At 39.7% G+C, this 20061-nt stretch overlaps 1 protein-coding gene across 1 annotated transcript in view; it reads right to left on the reverse strand.

The window, feature by feature from the left end:
- The window catches only part of LOC126176677 (serine/threonine-protein kinase Nek8), a 306561-nt gene that overhangs the window by 167543 nt on the left and 118957 nt on the right, over positions 1-20061 (reverse strand). The window contains exon 12 of the mRNA XM_049923838.1: positions 8411-8535. Coding sequence (XP_049779795.1) covers positions 8411-8535 — 125 coding nt within the window. The remainder of the gene's footprint in view (positions 1-8410; positions 8536-20061) is intronic.

Raw genomic sequence — 20061 nt, forward strand, 5'->3', positions numbered from 1 at the left:
GCAAATGCAACTCATGCAAATGCAACTCACACACACATGACCACAGCCTCTGGCAGCTGAAGCCACACTAAGATCAGCAGCAGCAGTGCACGATGGAAGAGGCAACTGGGTGGGGGTAAGGAGGATGCTGGTGTGGGGAGGGGAGTGATAGCAGTAGCTATCCCAGGGGGGGATAGTGAAGTGCTGCTGGGGAGCGTGCAGGGATGAGGTGTAGAGGGTATGGCAGCTAGGTGCAGTCGGGAGGTTAGATGGTGGGTAGGGGAAAGGTTTGGAGGGGGGGGGGAGAGGGGTATTGGAGAAGGAGAGATGTAAAAAGACTGGATGCATTGGTGGAACAGAGGGTTGTATAGTGCTAGAATGGGAACAGGGGAGGGGCTTGATGGGTGAGGAAAATGACTAATGATGGTTGAGGACAGGACAGTTATGCAAATTTAGGATATATTGCAGTGTTACCACCTGTGCAGTTCCGAATAGCTGGTGTTGATGGGAAGGATCCATATGGCACAGGCTTTGAAGCAGTCATTGAAACGAAGAACGTCATGTTTGGAGGCATGCTCAGCAACAGGATGATCCAGTTGTTTCTTAGCCACAGTTTGTCGGTGGCCATTCTTTCAGACAGACAGCTTGTTGGATGTCATGCCCACATTGAATGTAGCACAGTTGTTGCAACTTAGCTTGTAGATCATATGGCTGGTTTCACAAGTAGCCCTGCCTTTGATGGGATAGGTGATGTTTGTGACTAGACTGGAGTAGGTGGTGGTGGGAGAATGTATGGGACAGGTCTTGCATCTAGGCCTATTACAGGGAAATGAGCCATGAGGTAAGGGGTTGGGAGCAGGGGTTGTGTGGGGATGGGGAGTATATTGTATAGGTTCAGTGGATGGCAGAATTCCACAGTGGGAGGGGAGGGAAGGATAGTGGACAGAACATTTCTCATCTCAGGGCATGATGAGAGGTAGTCAAAACCCTGGCAGAGAACGTAATTCAGTTGTTCCAGACCTGGGTGGTACTGAGTTAGGAGGGGAATGCTCCTCTGTGACTGGACAGTGAGACTCTGAGAGATGGTGGCTGACTGGAAAGATAAGGCACAGGAATTTGTTTTTGCACAATGCTGGGAGGATAATTATGGTCTATAAAGGCCTCAGTGGGACCATCAGTATTTTTCAAGAGGGACTGCTTGTCACTGCAGATGCAATGACCATGGGTGGCTAGGCTGTATGGAAGGGACTTCTTGGTGGGGAACGGGTGGCAGCTGTCAAGGTAGAGGTTTTGCTGGTGATTAGTAGGTCTGATATGGACAGAGGTACTGATATAGCCATCTTTGAGTTGGAGGCCAGCATCTAGGAAAGTGGCTTTCTGGGCTGCATTGGACCAGGTGAAGTGAATGGGTGAGAAGCTGTTGAGGTTCTGAAGGAATGTCGATAGGATGTCCTCATCCTCAATCCAGTTTTCAAAGATGTCATCAACAAATATGAACCAGGTGAGGGGTCTGGGATTCTGGGTGTTTAGGAAAGATTCCTCTAGATGGCCTGTGAATAGGTTGGCATAGGATGGTGCCATGCAGGTGCACAACTGGACCACCTTGTTGCTGAACATGCCTCCAAACATGACACTCTTCATTTCAATGACTGCCTTACAGTCTGTGCCATGGGGATCCCTCCCACCAATATAAGTTTTTCTGAATTGCACAGGTGGGAAGTCTCTCTGCAATATATCCTATGTGCCCATAACTGTCCTGGTCTCAACCTTCGTCAGTGATTGTCCTCCCCTCCCCTGTTCCCATTCTAGCACTATATAGCCCTCTATTCCACCAACACACCCAGTCTTTTTACTTCTCTCCTTTTACGCTGCCCTCCCTTCCCCCACCTGTCTGCCACCCTCCATCTAACCTCCTGACTGCACTTAGCAGCCATACCCTCTCTCCACCTCATCCCTGCATGCTGCCCAGGAGCACTTCATTGTCCCCTGATCCTAGCTCACTATCCTTCCCACCCCAGCCTCCTCCTAACCCCCACCCAGTTGCCTCCTCCTCCATCATGCACTGCTGCTGCTGCTGCTGCTGCTGCATGTAGCATGGCTTCAGCTGCCAGAGGCTGTGGTCAAATGTGTTTGTATTTGCTTGAGTGTATGTGTGTGTCTGTCATCTATTTTTGACAAAAACCTTGTTGGTCGAAAACTTGTTTTGTGACAGTACTTTTGTTGTGTATATCTGTGACTCAGCATCTCCACTATATGGTGAGTATCAGCTATCCTTTTCAAAATATAATTACATTACATCCTGGATTGTCTATTGTTTGATTTTTTCTTAAATGATTTTGTTGTTGTTGTGGTCTTCAGTCCTGAGACTGGTTTGATGCAGCTCTCCATGCTACTCTATCCTGTGCAAGCTTCTTCATCTCCCAGTACTTACTGCAACCTACATCCTTCTGAATCTGCTTAGTGTATTCATCTCTTGCTCTACCTCTACAATTTTTACCCTCCACGCTGCCCTCCAATGCTAAATTTGTGATCCCTTGATGCCTCAGAACATGTCCTACCAACTGATCCCTTCTTCTAGTCAAGTTGTGCCACAAACTCCTCTTCTCCCCAATTCTATTCAATACCTCCTCATTAATTATGTGATCTACCCATCTAATCTTCAGCATTCTTCTGTAGCACCACATTTCAAAAGCTTCTATTCTCTTCATGTCCAAACTATTTATTGTCCATGTTTCACTTCCATACATGGCTACACTCCATACAAATACTTTCAGGAATGACTTCCTGACACTTAAATTTATACTTGATGTTAACATTTTATATCTTCTCTACTTCGACCATCATCATTTATTTTGCTTCCCAAATAGCAAAACTCCTTTACTACTTTAAGTGTCTCATTTCCTAACCTAATTCCTTCAGCATCACACGACTTAATTTGACTACATTCCATTATCCTCATTTTGTTTTCTTGTTGTTCATCTTATATCCTCCTTTCATGACACTGTCCATTCCGTTCAGCTGCTCTTCCAAGTCCTTTGCTGTCTCTGACAGAATTACAATGTCATCAGTGAAACTCAAAGTTTTTATTTCTTCTCCATGGATTTTAATACTTACTCTGAATTTTTCTTTTGTTTCCTTTACTGCTTGGTCAATATACAGATTGAATAACATCGGGTAGAGGCTACAACCCTGTCTCACTCCCTTCCCAACCACTGCTTCCCTTTCTTTGATGCCCCTCGACTCTTATAACTGCCATCTGATTTCTATACAAATTGTAAATAGCCTTTCACTCCCTGCAAACTTCAGAATTTGAAAGAGAGTATTCCAGTCAACATTGTCAAAAGTTTTCTCTAAGTCTACAAATGTTCAGCAATTTTCACATCTGTCAACACCTGCTTACTTTGGGATTGGAATTATTATATTCTTCTGGTAGTCTGAGGGTATTTCGCCTGTCTCATACATCCTGCTCACCAAATGGTAGAGTTTTGTCAGGACTGGCTCTCCCAAGGCCGTCAGTAGTTCTAATGGAATGTTGTCTACTCCTGGGGCCTTGTTTTGATACAGGTCTTTCAGTGCTCTGTCAAACTCTTCACGGAGTATCATATCTCCCATTTCATCTTCATCTACATCCTCTTCCATTTCCATAATATTGTCCTCAAGTACATCACTCTTGTATAGACCCTCTATATACTCCTCCCATCTTTCTGCTTTCCCTTCTTTGCTTAGAACTGGGTTTCCATCTGAGCTCTTGATATTCATACAAGTGGCTCTCTTTTCTCCAAAGGTCTCTTTAATTTTCCTGTACGCAGTATCTATCTTACTCCTGGTGAGATAAGCCTCTACATCGTTACATTTGTCCTCTAGCTGTCCCTGCTTAGCTATTTTGCACTTCCTGTCAATTTTCTCCTTTCATCAATTAAATCAATATCTCTTCTGTTACCCAAGGATTTCTATTAGCCCTCGTCTTTTTACCTACTTGATCCTCTGCTACCTTCACTATTTTGTCTCTGAAAGCTACCCATCCTTCTTCTACTGTATTTCTTTCCCCCATTCTTGTCAATCGTTCCCTAATGCTCTCCCTGAAGCTCTCTACAACCTCTGGTTCTTTCAGTTTATCCAGGTCCCATCTCCTCAAATTCTCACCTTTTTGCAGTTTCTTTAGTTTTAATCTACAGTTCATAACCAATAGATTGTGACCAGAGCCCACATCTGCCCATGGAAAAGGCTTACAATTTAAAACCTGATTCCTGAATCTCTGTCTTGCCATTATATAATCTATCTGAAACCTGTCAGTATCTCCAGGATTCTTCCATGTATACAACCTTCTTTTATGATTCTTGAACCAAGTGTTAGCTATGATTAAGGTATGCTCTGTGCAAAATTCTACCAGACGGCTTCCTCTTTCATTTCTTACCCCCAGTCCATATTCACCTACTATGTTTCCTTCTCTCCCTTTTCCTCCTCTCGAGTTCCAGTCACTCATGACTATTAAATTATTGTCTTCCTTCACTACCTGAATAATTCCTTTTATCTCATCATACATTTTATCAATTCCTTCATCATCTACAGAGCTAGTTGGCATATAAACTTGTACTACAGTAATAGGCATGGGCTTTGTGTCTATCTTGGCCACATAAATGCGTTCACTATGTTGTTTGTAGTAGCTTACTTGCACTCTTATTTTTTTATTTATTATTAAACCTACTCCTGCATTACCCCTATTTGATTTTGTATTTATAACCCTGTATTCACCTGGCCAAAAGTCTTGTTCCTCCTGCCACCGAACTTCACTATTTCCCACTATATCTAACTTTAACTTATCCATTTCCCATTTTAAATTTTCTAACCTACCTACCCGATTAAGGATCTGGCATTCCATGCTCCAATCCATAGAACACCAGTTTTCTTTCTCCTGATAACGACGTCCTCTTGAGTAGTCCCCTCCCGGAGATCTGAATGGGGGACTATTTTACCTATGGAATATTTACCCAAGAGGACGCCATCATCATTTAACCATACAGTAAAGCTGCATGCCCTTGGGAAAAATTATGGCTGTAGTTTCCCCTTGCTTTCAGCCGTACACAGTACCAGCACAGCAAGGCCGTTTTGGTAAGTGTTACAAGGCCAGATCAGTCAATCATCCAGACTGTTGCTCCTGCAACTACTGAAAAGGCTGGTGCCCCTCTTCAGGAACCACACATTTGTCTGGCCTCTCAACAGATATCCCTCCATTGTGGTTGCACCTATGGTACAGCCATCTGTATCAGCGAGGCACACAAGCCTCCCCACCAACAGCAAGGTCCATGGTTCATGGGGGTGTGTAAATGATTTTAGAAATCATGAAAGACAAACCACATTAAGTAATAAGGCTACTGAAACAATATCTGGTGACTGAAGACCATATAAAAATAATCTTACATTATGAAGTACTTTCTGTGAGTATCAAGAGAAAGTTTGAAGTTAAGATAAGTATCATGAACTACCACCAATGATCATATAATGGGTGTACAAGTACTTTTAGTAGGTAGGTTGTACTAAAGACAGTTGATCTTGTAGACCAAACAGATGCAAGGTGTAGTTTGTGACCGTTTTTGAAATTTTTTGATGGTTTTCACTCATTAACAGCAAACATACATCAAACTAATGATGATAATAGCACATCGGTCAGGTCATTGTACACTACACTGTGGAAAACTATTTGTCTGGATCACATTATAGAGGGCATCTGCACAGACAAAACTACAGTATTTATAATGGCCATGACATTACTGCTTCCATTCAACTATCCATGGGTACTAGCTGATGAGTAAAGCTATTAGTTGGTGGCCAAAGATGGATTCAAACAAGATCCATTCAATTTAAATAGAAACAAATTTTTGAGACACCACCCATATTAGATGACAGCTATATTCCAATACTTGCAGACAGTAAAAGTTTAAGACACCTAAGCTCCAAGTGACCATGATTCACACAGGTCATCATATGATGGGTATTTCTTTCCTGCCTACTATGCAGTCAGCTAAGTGCATATGTATTCATAAAGTATACAAGGTGTGGCTAGAAAAAAACCGGACTAGTACTGGTGAAACAATAAAACGAATGCAATAAGGCTGAAAGTCGCGTGGCCTGTTACGTGACTCTCGCTCCGCCTACTGCTCGAGTTTCATCTGCCTCCTGCACTCAGTCTGCCCATGGCGTCTGTTTTAAGTAGTTGACGTTTTGTCTGTGTATCGGAAAATGTTGAGTGTACAGAAAGAACAGCGTGTTAACATCAAATTTTGTTTCAAACTAGGAAAATCTGCAAGTGAAACGTTTGTAATGTTACAACAAGTGTACGGCGATGATTGTTTATCGCGAACACAAGTGTTTGAGTGGTTTAAACAATTTAAAGATGGCCGTGAAGACACCAGTGATGACACTCGCACTGGCAGACCATTGTCAGCAAAAACTGATGCAAACATTGAAAAAATTGGTAAACTTGTTCGACAAGATCGCCGTTTAACAATCAGAGCAGTGTCCGAGTTAACAGGAGTTGACAAGGAAAGTGTTAGGCAGATTCTTCATGAAAGTTTCAACATGAACAAAGTGTGTTCAAAAATGGTTCCAAAGTGTCTCACAATTGAACAGAAGGAACGCCGAAGAATGATTTGTTCTGACATCCTAGAAAACATTGAAAGTGATCCCACCTTCTTACAAAATGTTATTACTTGCGATGAATCATGGTTTTTTACTTACGATCCTGAAACTAAACACCAATCGATGCATTGGAAAACTCCTGGTTCTCCACGACAAAAAAAAGCACGAATGTCAAAATCGAAATTCAAGGCAATGATGATTTTTTTTTTTTTACATCAAAGGGATTGTGCACTTTGATTGGGTACCAGAGGGACAAACAGTGAATCAGCATTACTACATTAGCGTCTTGGCTACCCTACGTGAGCAAGTACGGAGAAAACGGAACGATTTGTGGAGAAAAAAGTCATGGATCCTTCACCAAGACAATGCCCCAGCTCACAGTGCGTTGTCAGTGAAGACGTTTTTGGCAAAACACAACATTCCCATCTTAGATCATCCACCCTACTCACCTGATTTGGCCCCCTGTGACTTTTTTCTTTTCCCTAAAGTCAAGTCAGCTTTGAAAGGAACTAGATTTGAGACTGTTGAAGCAGTAAAAGAAAAAGCAACGGAAGTAATGTATGGACTTACCGAAAATGATCTGCAGCATTGCTATGAACACTGGAAAATTCCTATGGAGCGGTGTAGAGACCGAGGAGGAGAGTACATTGAAGGAGATAACATGAAATTGTAAATAATTGTAAATAAATGTTTTTTCGAGCATCAGTCTGGTTTTTTTCTAGCCGCACCTCGTACATGGCTTATTATACATTTCGTATACCACTAATTTTCCACACAGTCACTATTAAGCTCCAAGCCTGAAAGGAGCAGGGTATCAGCCAAGTGCTTACAGCATACATCCCTGCTAACAACTTCTTTCAGAGTAATGCTTGACCTGCTAAATTATTATTTATTGAAAAATATTTCACATCCATGTTCTCCTTCAAAATGCTGACAGGAAGTGAGTTATTTGATACTAGTTCCAGAGTATGGGCAGGATGATTCAGAACATTCCAATAAATACTTCAAATGTTTTGCATGCAGTATTACACCAAGTTTTATAATGCAACAAGCAGACATCCTCTAAAAGCTTTCCACTCTTCTTTCTTTAATGTCTTGAGGGACTTGTAGTATCTGTTCACATTTATGGATTGATCAGGTTTTAAAAACGTAAAGTACCACAATTCATTATCAATCCAGAAAGAAGTGTGCTATAATTTTTTTCACTGAGTTCTGTGTCTTGCATTTTATTGTAATTCCATCAGTTGCCTTTTCCATCTTGTATTTTAGAAATTTTATGCAGTATAATTAGATCAACATCTGAACAAATTTCACACAATTTATAATACAACAAAAAATTATGAATCATAGCATAAGGATTTGTCAACATCAGCTACAATTTACTCTCTGTAAGAAATGAGTTAATGTCTAGTCAAGTGTCATCACACATTCAAAAAAATCTTAATTCTAAAAATGATTGGTGCTTTTAGCAGCATTCATTTTTTTTTTAACATAGACATTACAGGTATGAACTGTATTTTCATATTATCATTATTTGCCTATAGAACTTGATTTACAGTGTATGTTACATCTGGAAATGGCATCACGTGATGTTTAAATAAATTGTGATAAGTCAGTTCTATTCCATGTAGTGAAGATAAAAATATTTCAAAGCTTTCAATTAGAAATGAGAAGGGTTTGATGTAAAATGTTGATTTACAGAAAATTTATAGTGTTATTGAAAGATACTGTGTATTTTGAAAAATAAACATGTTTTATACTTTCATGCAGTTGTATGTAATGAAGTAATGATCACCTGAGGTAAGCACAATGAAATGTGTGTTACTGCAGGCAACTTCTTTTATGTGACTTCTTGGTGGCAACTGAATTGGAGTAATGGCAATATTATCTTCAAATACTCTCAGGTCATACAAGACTGATCTGAAACAAATTAGTTAATGGGTACTAAAACTGTCATAGGCAGAGATTCTGTGCATACATGATTGTGGAAACATTAACTGATTAAATTCTGGGTTAAGGAAAAAGGGCAGGGGAAAGTGAAGCTCAAAAAACTTTTAGTGCTTCATTTTCTACTCTTAGTCCCTCAGCATGACCTGATTTAATTCAAATACATCCCAGTATTCTTGTTTCACTTTCGGTGATGTTCATCTTATAACATTTTTCAGGACACAATAATTCTGTTCAACTGCTCATCTGAGACCTTTTGCTGTCTCTGATAGAGTTACCATCTCACTGACAAACCTCAAAGACTCATTTCTTTCCCCTCAGCTTTAATTTTTTTCCATATGTGTCCTTTGTTTCATTTACAGTTTGCTCACTGTACAAATTGAATAACATTGGGGAAGGGTTACAACCTTGTCTCAATCCTTTCTCAACCTTTCATATCTTTCTACCATTATAACTGCAGTGTGGTTTCTATATGGGCTGTGAATACTCATTCACTCCTTGTCTTTTAATGCTGCCACTCATCCATTGTTAGGAGCTTTATTTAAATCTACAAATGCTATAAACATAAATTTGCCTTCTTCAGCCAGTCTTCTAAGAGAATTTGTAGGGTCAGTATAGCCACTAAAGTTCATCCATTTCTTGGGAACCTAAACTGGTCTTCTCTGAGATCAATTTCTGTATGAAACTCATGTCAGTATTTTGCAGTCATGACATATTCAACTGATAATTTACTTATATTCACACCTGCCTGCACTTGCTTCCTTTGGAAATGGGATAATTACATTGTTCTTGGGAACTGAGGGTATTCAGCCTTTCTCAAAAAGCTTTCATACTACACACATCAAAAACGTTTTGCATCACCTCGGTTTCAAGAGAACCTGTACAGAAAACTGGAATAGAAATCAATATAAACATCATTTCCACACTTGTTATTGCTCATGAAAACCACACATAGCATGTTGTACCACCATACACTGAGACCTTCAAAGGTGCTGGTCCAGATTGCTGTACACACCAGTGCCTCTAATACCCAGTAGCATGTCCTCTTGCATTGATGCATGCCTGGCATACTATCCATAAGTTCGTCAAGGAACCATTGATCCAGATTGTCCCACTCCTCAACAGTGATTTAGCATAGATCCCTCAGAATGGTTGGTGGGTCTTGTCATCCATAAACAGCCCTTTTCAATCTATCCCAGGCATGTTTGATGGTGTTCATGGCTGGAGAACATGCTGGCCACTCTAGTCAAGTGATGTCATTATCCTGAAGGAAGTCATTCCCAAGATGTGCACAATGGGGGTGTGAATTGTTGTTCATGAAGACGACTGTACCGCCAACATGCTGTGGATATGGTTGCACTATCGGTCGGAGGATGGCATACACATATCGTACAGTGGTTATGGCACCTTCCATGACCATCAGCGGCGTACGTTGGCCTCACATAATGCCACCCCAAAACAGCAAGGAACCTCAACCTTGCTGCACTCACTGGACAGTATGTCATCCTGACTGGGTTGCCTCCAAACATGTCTCCAATGATTGTCTGATTGAAGGCATATGTGACACTCATCAGTGAAGAGAACAGGATGCCAGTCCTGAGTGGTCCATTTGGCATGTTGTTTGGCCCATTTGTAACGTGCCACATGGTGTTGTGGTTGGAAAAATGGACCTCACTGTGGACGTCGGGAGTGAAGTTGCACATCATGCAGCCTATTGCGCTCAGTTTGAGCCACAACACAACATCCTGTGGCTGCACGAAAAGCATTATTCAACATGGTGGCATTGCTGTCAGTGTTCATCCGACCCATCATCCATAGGTAATGGTCATGCACTGCAGTAGTACCCCTTGGTCAGACTGAGTGAGGCATGTCATTGACAGTTCCTCTCTCTCTGTATCTCTTCCATGTTCAAACAACATCACTTTGTTTCACTCCGAGATGCCTGGACACTTCCCTTGTTGAGAGCCCTTCCTGGCACAAAGTAACAATGTGGACATGATCAATCTGCGGTATTGACCGTCTAGGCATGGTTGAACTACAGACAACATGAGCCACGTACCTCCTTCCTGGTGGAATGACTGGCTGTCAGACCCCTCCATCTAGTAGGTGCTGCTCGTGCATGGTTTTTTACATATTTGTGTGGGTTTAGTGACATCTCTGAACAGCCAAAGAGACTGTGTCTGTGATACAATATTCACAGTCAACATTTATCTTCAGGACTTCTGGGAACCAGGGTGATGCAAAACTTTTTTTGATGTGTGTATAAGGAATAATTTTTCAATGGTATGTTCCTCCAGGAATCACAATAATTCTGAGGGAATAGGGCCTACTACAGGTGCCTTGTTTCAATTTAGATCTTTTACTGCTCTGTCAAATTGCTCTTGCTGTGTTATATCTCCCAACCCATCGTCATCTACTTCCTCTCCCCTCTCTATAACACTGTCTTCAAGTTAGTTTCTATCTCCTATATGTACCTCCCACCCTTCAAGCTTACCTTCATTGCTTGGAACTGACATATTAGAGCTAATGATATTCATGCTGCTGCTTTTCTTTTCTCCAAAGATCTCTAATTTTCCACTGGGTAACATCTATCTTTCCCCTAGTCATGCATTCTTCTATACCCTTGCATTTGTTGTCTATTCATTCCTGGTTTGCTAAGTTGCACTTTCTGACAGTCTCATTTTTAGGCATTTATATTCCCATTTGTCTGCCTCATTTTCTGCAATTTTATATTTTCCAGTTTTGTGAATTATATTCAATTCCAGCATGTTACCCACTGCTTAGCTTTGGCTTTTTGCCTATTTGATCCTTTGCTGCTTCCCTATCTCATCTCTCAAAGCTACTCATTCATCTTTGTTTTACTCCTTTCCCCTGTTTCAGTCAACCAGTGCCTAATACGACTATGGTTTATGGTAGAAGGTCCATAAAACGCAAGAAATTATGTATTTATATGTTTAATGAAACTCAAAACATTGTAGATGTGAGCAAGATCAGAGATGATAACAGTTTCTAAGTAATAAGAATGTAAACAAAGTTCAGAGATATAATTTACAAATATTAACAGTTGAGTCTGCCACACACTCCCTCCACAGTGACAGAGTCAATGTATTTTTGAGGGAAGGTAACCTGTCAACTTGATCTGGTGTTCTGTGGTGAAGGCACACTAGCTTGATTGCTGTCTGTTGTCTTCTGGAGGTTGACAGTCTTTGGAATGGAATGTGATGGAATATCCAGAGTGGTGTCTCCTGCTGTCTTCCATGTTGTCTGATGAATAGTCTGTCAGAAGGAAGGCCAATTTCAATAAGTCAGTGCTAATAGTTTGTTTTCCTGTTAGAATCTCCACCTTGAAGTGCTTGTCATCGCGAGACAGGACTAGATACGGCCCATCATATGTTCGCTGAAGTGTGTTCTGACAGCATCATGTTGAACAAAGGCAAACTTGCTTTTCGTCAGTTGTGGGTGAATAAAGATCTTCTTGTGGTTGTGATGTTCTGTTGCAACTGGTCTTAGGCTCCTCATTTGTTCCTTCAATCTGAAGACGAAGGTTGGGATGTCAGTTAATAATTTCTGTTGATTGAGAAATGCTCCTGGTAAGCTAATTGCTGAACCATAAGTCATTTCCACTTGTGAGGTATTGATTTATGAGATTATGTAGGAGTGAAGCACTAACAGGACCAGAGAAAGCTTTGAAACCTAATTTTCAGACATCTGTCCTTCCAAAGCAAATTTTAACTGACGATGCCATAATTCAATTTTTCCATATGCTGCAGGTGCCCAGTGTGCTTGTGAGACATTTGAAAAGTTGACATTCAAACTTCCTTCTGTGATCTGTAGTTATGATATGAGGCATGCCAAAATGAGATATCCGTGTTGAGACTATGGCAAATGAAACTGCTTTTGCTGTGATGTCAGCTAATGGAACTGCTTCTGGGCATCAGAAAAAATGATCAATAATTGTTAGTAAATAGTGATATCCTTGTAAAGGAGATAGGGGCCCAACTATGTCCATGTTAATGTGACTGAATCTTGTTGTCATTTGAGGATAATGTCCCACTGTGCTATTGGTTTGTCTCCAGACTTTACTTCATTGACAAGGAATACATGATAAAGTCTAGGCCTTCATGTCTTTGTTTGGTGATGGCCAAATGAAGTGCTTTCTAAACAAATTAATGGTTGCTTGAACACCAGGGTGAGCTAGATTGTGTAGCGAGTTAAAAATTGCTTTTTGTAGTTGTTGATGTACATATGAACGAATCATATCTCCAGCTATGTCACAAACAAGTTCTTTACCATTTGGCAACATTATTGTTTCAAGTGCAAGGGATATGGTATTCTTGATGTGTGGAAGCTCTTCGTCACATCATTGGCTTTCCACAATTCATTCCATGGTAACAGTTGGAGGTATACTGATTGAAGCAATTTGTGAACAAGTGTCAGCTGCGAGGTTTCCCCTTCCTCGTAGTGCAACATATGTCTGTGGTGAACTGTCTGACGAAACTAATGTGTCGGATCCAACATGGAGAAGCTTTGTCCAAATGTTGCTTGAACATGAAGGTGAATGGCTTGTAGTCAGTATAAATTGGAAAATCACATCCTTCAAGCATGTACTGAAAGTGCTTCACTGCTGAGTAGGCAGCGAGGAGTTCTCTCTCATAGGTTGAGTAATTCCTCTCTGTATTTGTCAGTTTCTTGGAGAAGAATGCTAATGGCTGCAGATTATTGACTTGGATTTGTTGTAAAGATGCACCAATAGCATAATCTGAGGTGTCAACCAATAAAATTAGAGGTAGATTTGAAGATGTATGAGCCAGAAGTGCTGAAGTGGCCAAGCTATTTTTTAGGTCAGTGAAGGTTTGTCGAAGATTTTCTGTCCAATTAATTTTTCTGTTATTCTTCTTAGTCCCATGGAGTAGGTGGAAAAGCTCTGCTTGTTTACTGGCTGAATTTGGTAGTGCTCTTCAGTAAAAATTGATAAGGCCAAGAAATCTGTGCAGTTCTTTTATTGTTGTAGGTAGCAGATAATCAACAATGGTTTGTACTCGATCTGGTCTAATTCCGTCTGCAGTTACCACATATCACAGGAAAGGTACTTCTATTGAACCAAAAATGCATTTTTTCTGATTGATTCTGATGTTGAATTTACTGAGCCATTCGAAAAGCAATTGAAGATGCTTCTTGTGCTCTTCCTCATCTTGTGATGCCACTAGAATGTCATCTATATAACAGTACACGAAATCGAGGTCTCTCAGTATATTGCCAATATACCTGTGAAAAGTTTGTGCTGCGTTTCAGAGTCCACATGAAAGTTACAAAAACTCAAACAAACCAAATGTAGTTATCACCGTGGTCTTAGGTGCATCATCTGGACATACAGGGATGTGATGATAAGCTCTGACCAGATCTATTTTCAAAAGTATTTGTTTTCCATATAGTTGGTTGTTAAAATCTTGAAGATTACGAATAGGATACCTGTCCGGCTTGGTGATTTTATTGAGAGTACAGTAGTCTCTGCAAGGCCCCCAGGATTTGTCTTTCTTTAGAACTAAGTGAAGGGGGCCTGTCCAGGTGCTCTTTGATGGCTGGCAGATTTTCATATTAATCGTCTGCTGGAACTCTGGTTTAGCTGCTTAAAGTTTAGCTGGTGGTAGTCATCATGCCTTTGCTGCTGCAGTATGTCCTTCTGTGACAATCATATGAAAAACAGTGGTATCTGGGAGGTCAAAATGGATGTCTTCTTGAAGAAAGTTGGGAAATTTCTTTAGAATGGCAGCATATTTTTGATCTGGTGGCATTACATGAACTGTTTCTATGCCCGAGACCTGAATCAATGTGCCGGATGTTCCTGCTGACATTACCAAGTGAATGAGTCATCTGTTCTTGAGGTCTAATAAAAGATTATAATGGTGAATGAAGTCGGCTCCAATAATCGGAGATTGCACATCTGCAATTATGAAACTCCATGTGAAGTTGCGCCGTAAACCCAAACTGAGTAATAATAGACACTCTCTGTAAATATATCAGTGCCATTTGCAACATAAAGTTTATGATATATTTTCTTTCAGCAATCACTATTCGAAGGTAGAATCAGAGAAATATCAGCTCCAGTGTCAATTAAGTAACGACTTCCGCTACTTCTGCTGTGAGAAATAGACAGCGTGAAAGATGGCTCCGATCACCTGCCACTGCTAGTGTGGAGCATTTGAGTTTGACTGTTTGTTGGAATTTTGGGTGGGAGATGGTTGAAACGAGCATGGGCTCTAACATTTCTTTGGCCTGTGGCGATATTTAAAGTGATACCAACGTAGTGCTCCATTAGGATTAAAACACTGGTCTGACCGTGACCAGTCTCACGATCTACTTGGTGAGGAGCAAGATGAACATGAGCTGCCTCTTGAACATGACAGTGTTTTCAATTCTCTGATTGTTGAGGTTAATTCAGCAATCTGCGTTTTTAGTTTTGAGATTCTATCATTACTGGTATCATTTACTTTACTGACTGCAATAGCAGATGATGTCTGCAAGGTCTGAGCACATATATTTGATGTTGTTTGTGAAAATTTGACAATTTTGTCAGCCATAGTGGCTGTGGTGTCAAGATCATCTTTACTTGTAGCTAGTATAGAACGTGTGGTGACAGGAAGCTGCTCCATAAATATGGTTCTCAAAAAATCATCCTTGACCTGCATACCAGCTAAGGTTCGCATCTCATGTAAGAGCTGAGTTGGCTTTTTTTCACCTAATTCCTCTTCATTAAATAATTTTGTTACATTTCTCTTTTCTGACTCTTGAAATTCCTGAATTAGTCTTGTTTTAAGCTCTGTGAATGGAATGGTAGATAATGGTTGAGTCAAAAAGTCGGAAATTAATTCTCCAACATCTGCTTCCAGTGACGCAACAACATGATTGAATTGTTTTGCTAGTGATACCCAATGCGGTAAACTGTGCTTCAACTTGAAGGAACCATACCTTTATGTTTTTCTTCCAGACAGGTGTAATCTTCACTGAAACATGAGCAATATCCATTTCATTCCGTACTGATGTGGGCGTTGGATTTGCATTGTTGGTGTTGACGATCATTTTTACACTTCACTAACCACAAATGCATTCTGTCTCTTATTAATCATTCCGAGGTCACCAATATGGTTTATGGCACAAGGTCCATAAACGACCAGAAATGATGTATTTATATGTGTAACGAACACTCAACACATTGTAGATGTGAACAAGATCAGAGACGATAACAGTTTCTTAGTAATAAGACTGTAAACAAAGTTCAGAGGTATAATTTACAAATATTAACACTCAAGTCCACCACATTACCTTTGAAACTATCAACAACCTCTAGTTCTTACAGTCTACCCAGTTCATCTTAATTTTCTACCTTTCTGCAGTTTCTTCAGTTTTATTTTGGAGTCCACACTCAATAAATTATGGACAGATTCCACATCTGTCTCTAGAAATGTTTTGCTGTGTAAAATCTGGTTTTGAAATCCCTGTTTTACCATTACATACTCTATCTGATGTCATCCACATAAACATCTTTCTATCATTATTCTTAAACTTAGGATTAGCAATGGTGAATTATACTCTTTGTAAAATTCTACCAATCATCTTCCCCTTCATTCTCTTCTCTAAGTCAATGTTCTCCTATGATTTTTTTCTTCTCTTCCTTTTCATACTATTGAATTTCAGTTCCCTGTCACAATTAAATTTTTGTCTCCTTTAACTTCTGAATAATTTCCTTTGTGGAACAATGAAAATTCCAAGTTGGAATATCAGTAATGTAAAGAAAAGATAGACTGCAGCTTACCATAAAGATGACATTACATAGCAGACAGTCACAACTAAAAGGCACTTAAACATCAGCCCCTTTGGCCACAGCCTTTGCCAGAAAAAGAAACTCACACGTATTCATTCACACAAGCAAGCACACCTCATGGACACATGACCTCCATCTCCAGCAACTGGTACCAGAATTCTAAGCTGCCAGAGATGGCAGTCTTGTGCATGTGAGGTGTGCTTGCTTATGTGAATGAATGAGTTTGTGAATGTGTAAGTGTCTTTTAGCTGTGCCTGTCTGCAACTTAATGTGTCATCTTAAGGATAAGTAGTAATTTACCTTTCCCTTACACTGTTAGTTTCCTTTATGTCGTCATACATTCTTTCCATCTGTGGAGGTAGTTGGTATTTAAACTTTTGCTACTGTTGTGAGTTTTGGCTTCCTGTCTATTTTGGCTGTGTTAATCTATTCATTACATTATTCATATTAATTTACCCACATTACTATTTTCTTATTCATTGTTAGACCTATTTCTGTGTTATACTTACCTGATTTTGTGTTTGTAAATCTGTATTCACATTACCACAAGTCCCTTTCTTCCTGCACTGCATTTCACTAATCCTCACTATATCTACCTTCAACATATCCATATCTCGTTTTAAATTCTCTAATCTATGTACCAAACTGAGGGATGTAAATGATCATACTCACACCTGTAGAGTGTAAGTTTTTATTTTCTGATGACAGCATCCAGCTACGTACTCCCTGCCCAAAGGTCCAAATAGACTATTTTACCTCCAAAATATTTTATACAAGAGAATTCCATCATCAGTAAAATGATTTAAAGAACATGTCACTACAAAATAATGGAACAGCATATGGCATTCATTCTAAACACTCATTAGTACTGACAGACACATCTTGATTTTTACACATGGCACCTAAGGGATGTTTTCTGAACATCTCGAGGAACTTGAAATATATGGATTCCACCTGAAACAATCAAATATAATACTCACTCTCCAGTGTGACTTCAAGAATTCAGCATATTTCAAGAGTTTCGGCAATATACTTAGATGGACTAATAAGCAGTAGCTCTCCATCTCAGCTGTGGTGTCTGTTGGCAGAAGAAAAGTTAAGCAATTCACTGCACTTGCTGGCAGTATGGTTGAGTCACAGTGTAGTTGCAGGCAGACTGAGCCTGATGTACACAAACAGTAAATGCACCTCAGATGCCATCCATATGTATTGCAGTGCTATCCCTTTTATGATACAGCTTATGAATATGTTCTTTTTTTTAAAAAAAAAAAAAATAGACTTCTAACAACCTGTGATTAATCATCTGTGTTATCTACAGAACAGTTATTTATTAATGTCATATTTCATTTTATTTTTAGATCTGAAGATAACCATTATTGTGATCAAAATTAATTATCAAGTGTGACAAATTGCAACCGAGACTATTGTAATAAATATTGCAAAATATCACCATGCAATAAATACAAATTCTGCAACAGCCTCTACCAGAAAGTGATGGTGAAGGGCATTTGTTTTCAACAAAGGCAGATTACACTGTAATAAAATATAACACAAGAGGAAACTAAATAGTTACCTTTCAATAAAACTGACCCTACTCACTCATTGCTTGCTAGATTTGAGCGTGTGTTTTGCAAACTGAGGTGTGCGTATATCCATTAATGTGCATATATGCATTAATGTGTGTGTGTGTGTGTGTGTGTGTGTGTGTGTGTGTGTGTGTGTGAGTGGAGGAGAGTGGATTGGATTGTAAAGAATATTTGAACATCATGTGTTGTAACTTCCAGTACTACTTCTAGAATCCAAATAGCAAAGAAGAAAAATTATGGTTTAATCTCCCTCAACAATAAGGCTATCATAAATGGAGCAGAAACTCAGGTTGGGGAAGGATGAAGAAGAAAGTCAGCCACATCCTTTCAAAGGAACCATCCTGACACTCACCTAAAGAGATTTAGGAAATCACAGAAAACAGCATAATTTTAGGATGGGGCTTTGAACAATGGAAGTTAAGTGTCTTACTATTGTGCCACCTAGTTTAACAATTACAACTAGGATTTTGTTAAATAGTGTTACATATTCATAAAACACTTATTCTCTCATATTACTGATTTTTGGATATGAAAGGTTATTTTCTGGTAAAATCATTTATAAATTCAGGCCTGGTCCAGAGAAATAACACTGATGTGGTGACACAACTTGCTTAAAATAACAGCTCAGATCACAACTGGTTGGTCATTTTCTGAAGATGACATCTACAGGAAGTCGAAACCTGTCATTAACAAAATGTTATTGCAATCTAGACTGTTGTAACCCAGTTAAAACCAATTACTTTCTGCATTCCACAAAAGTTTATTAAATATCTAAACTTCACTGGAGTTGTACCAAAACATTACTTCTTTACTGTAACCACTGCTACAATCACTACCTATCCACCAGTTACTTACGTAACTTATGAACATTATGCAAGAGGCAAAGATTTGCTGAATATACACTAAAAAGAAAAAAAGGAAAAGACTGACCACAAAGGAATTATGAAAACGTAGCAGAAATAAATAGATGTGACATACATTTAGAGACAAACAAATGATTTCTATTACAAAAAATTGAATGATTTATTTGAGAGAAAGAGCTTCAGATGCCCTCCTGAGGGATATTGTGCCAAATTCTGTGCAACTGGCACATTGGATCATTAAAATCCCAAGATGGTTGGAGGGCAATGCCCATAATGGTCCAAATGTTCTCAATCTTGTTGGCCAATAGGGTTTGAAAAGTATAAAGACAAGCAGTAGAAACGCTAGCCATGTGTGGGCAGGCTTTATCTTGTTGAAATGTAAGCCCAGCATGGTTTTCCATATGGCTCAACTATGAGGAATGATGGTCTGGGGTTCCATTTCATTTCATAGCAGGGCTTGTCTGGTTGTCATCCATGGCAGCCTTTCAGTTGCAATAGTCCACTGGCAATATTCTATGCCCCATTTTGTTGCCCTTCAGGGCAAGTCATCCTGGATCCACATTTCAACAAGATAATACCTGCCCACACATGGAAAGACTTCTATCACTGTCTTCACACTTTCTAATCCCTGCCATGGCCACCTAGGTTGCCAGATTTCTCGTGAATCAAGAACATTTGAAGCATTATGGGCAGTGTCCTCCAACCATCTCGGAATTCTGATGATCTAATGTGCCAACTGGACAGAATTTGGCATGATATCCCTCAGGAGGGTATCCAACAACTCTGTCAATTGACATGCATGCAAATAATTGCTTGGTTAAGGGCCAGAGATGGACCAACATGTGATTAACTTGCTCAATTTGTGAAGCTCTTTGTCTCCAATAAATCAGCAAACAGTAAATTGTTCCGAAATTATAATCATTGGTTTGTCTGTACATGTACACTACATCTACTGATTTCCATCCTATTTGGATTTCTCCATGATGCAATCTTCTTCTTCTTCTTTTTTCTTTCTTTCTCAGAGTGTATTTATACACAGATGTAGTCACCTGAGAAACTGGTAATAAAAGCTCTTCTTTGAAGAGGTTATGAACCTGATGAACAAGCTTTAGCAAATGGACAGTAGTTTGGGTGTTGTTGTCACATACATTTTCTTGATTTCAGTGTCATCTCAGACAATCTGAGATGAGGTTCATTGGATGAAGCACTTGAAACCGAGCCCACTGAAAGC

The sequence above is a fragment of the Schistocerca cancellata genome, chromosome 3, assembly GCF_023864275.1.
Source record: "Schistocerca cancellata isolate TAMUIC-IGC-003103 chromosome 3, iqSchCanc2.1, whole genome shotgun sequence".
NCBI classification, from domain to species: domain Eukaryota; kingdom Metazoa; phylum Arthropoda; class Insecta; order Orthoptera; family Acrididae; genus Schistocerca; species Schistocerca cancellata.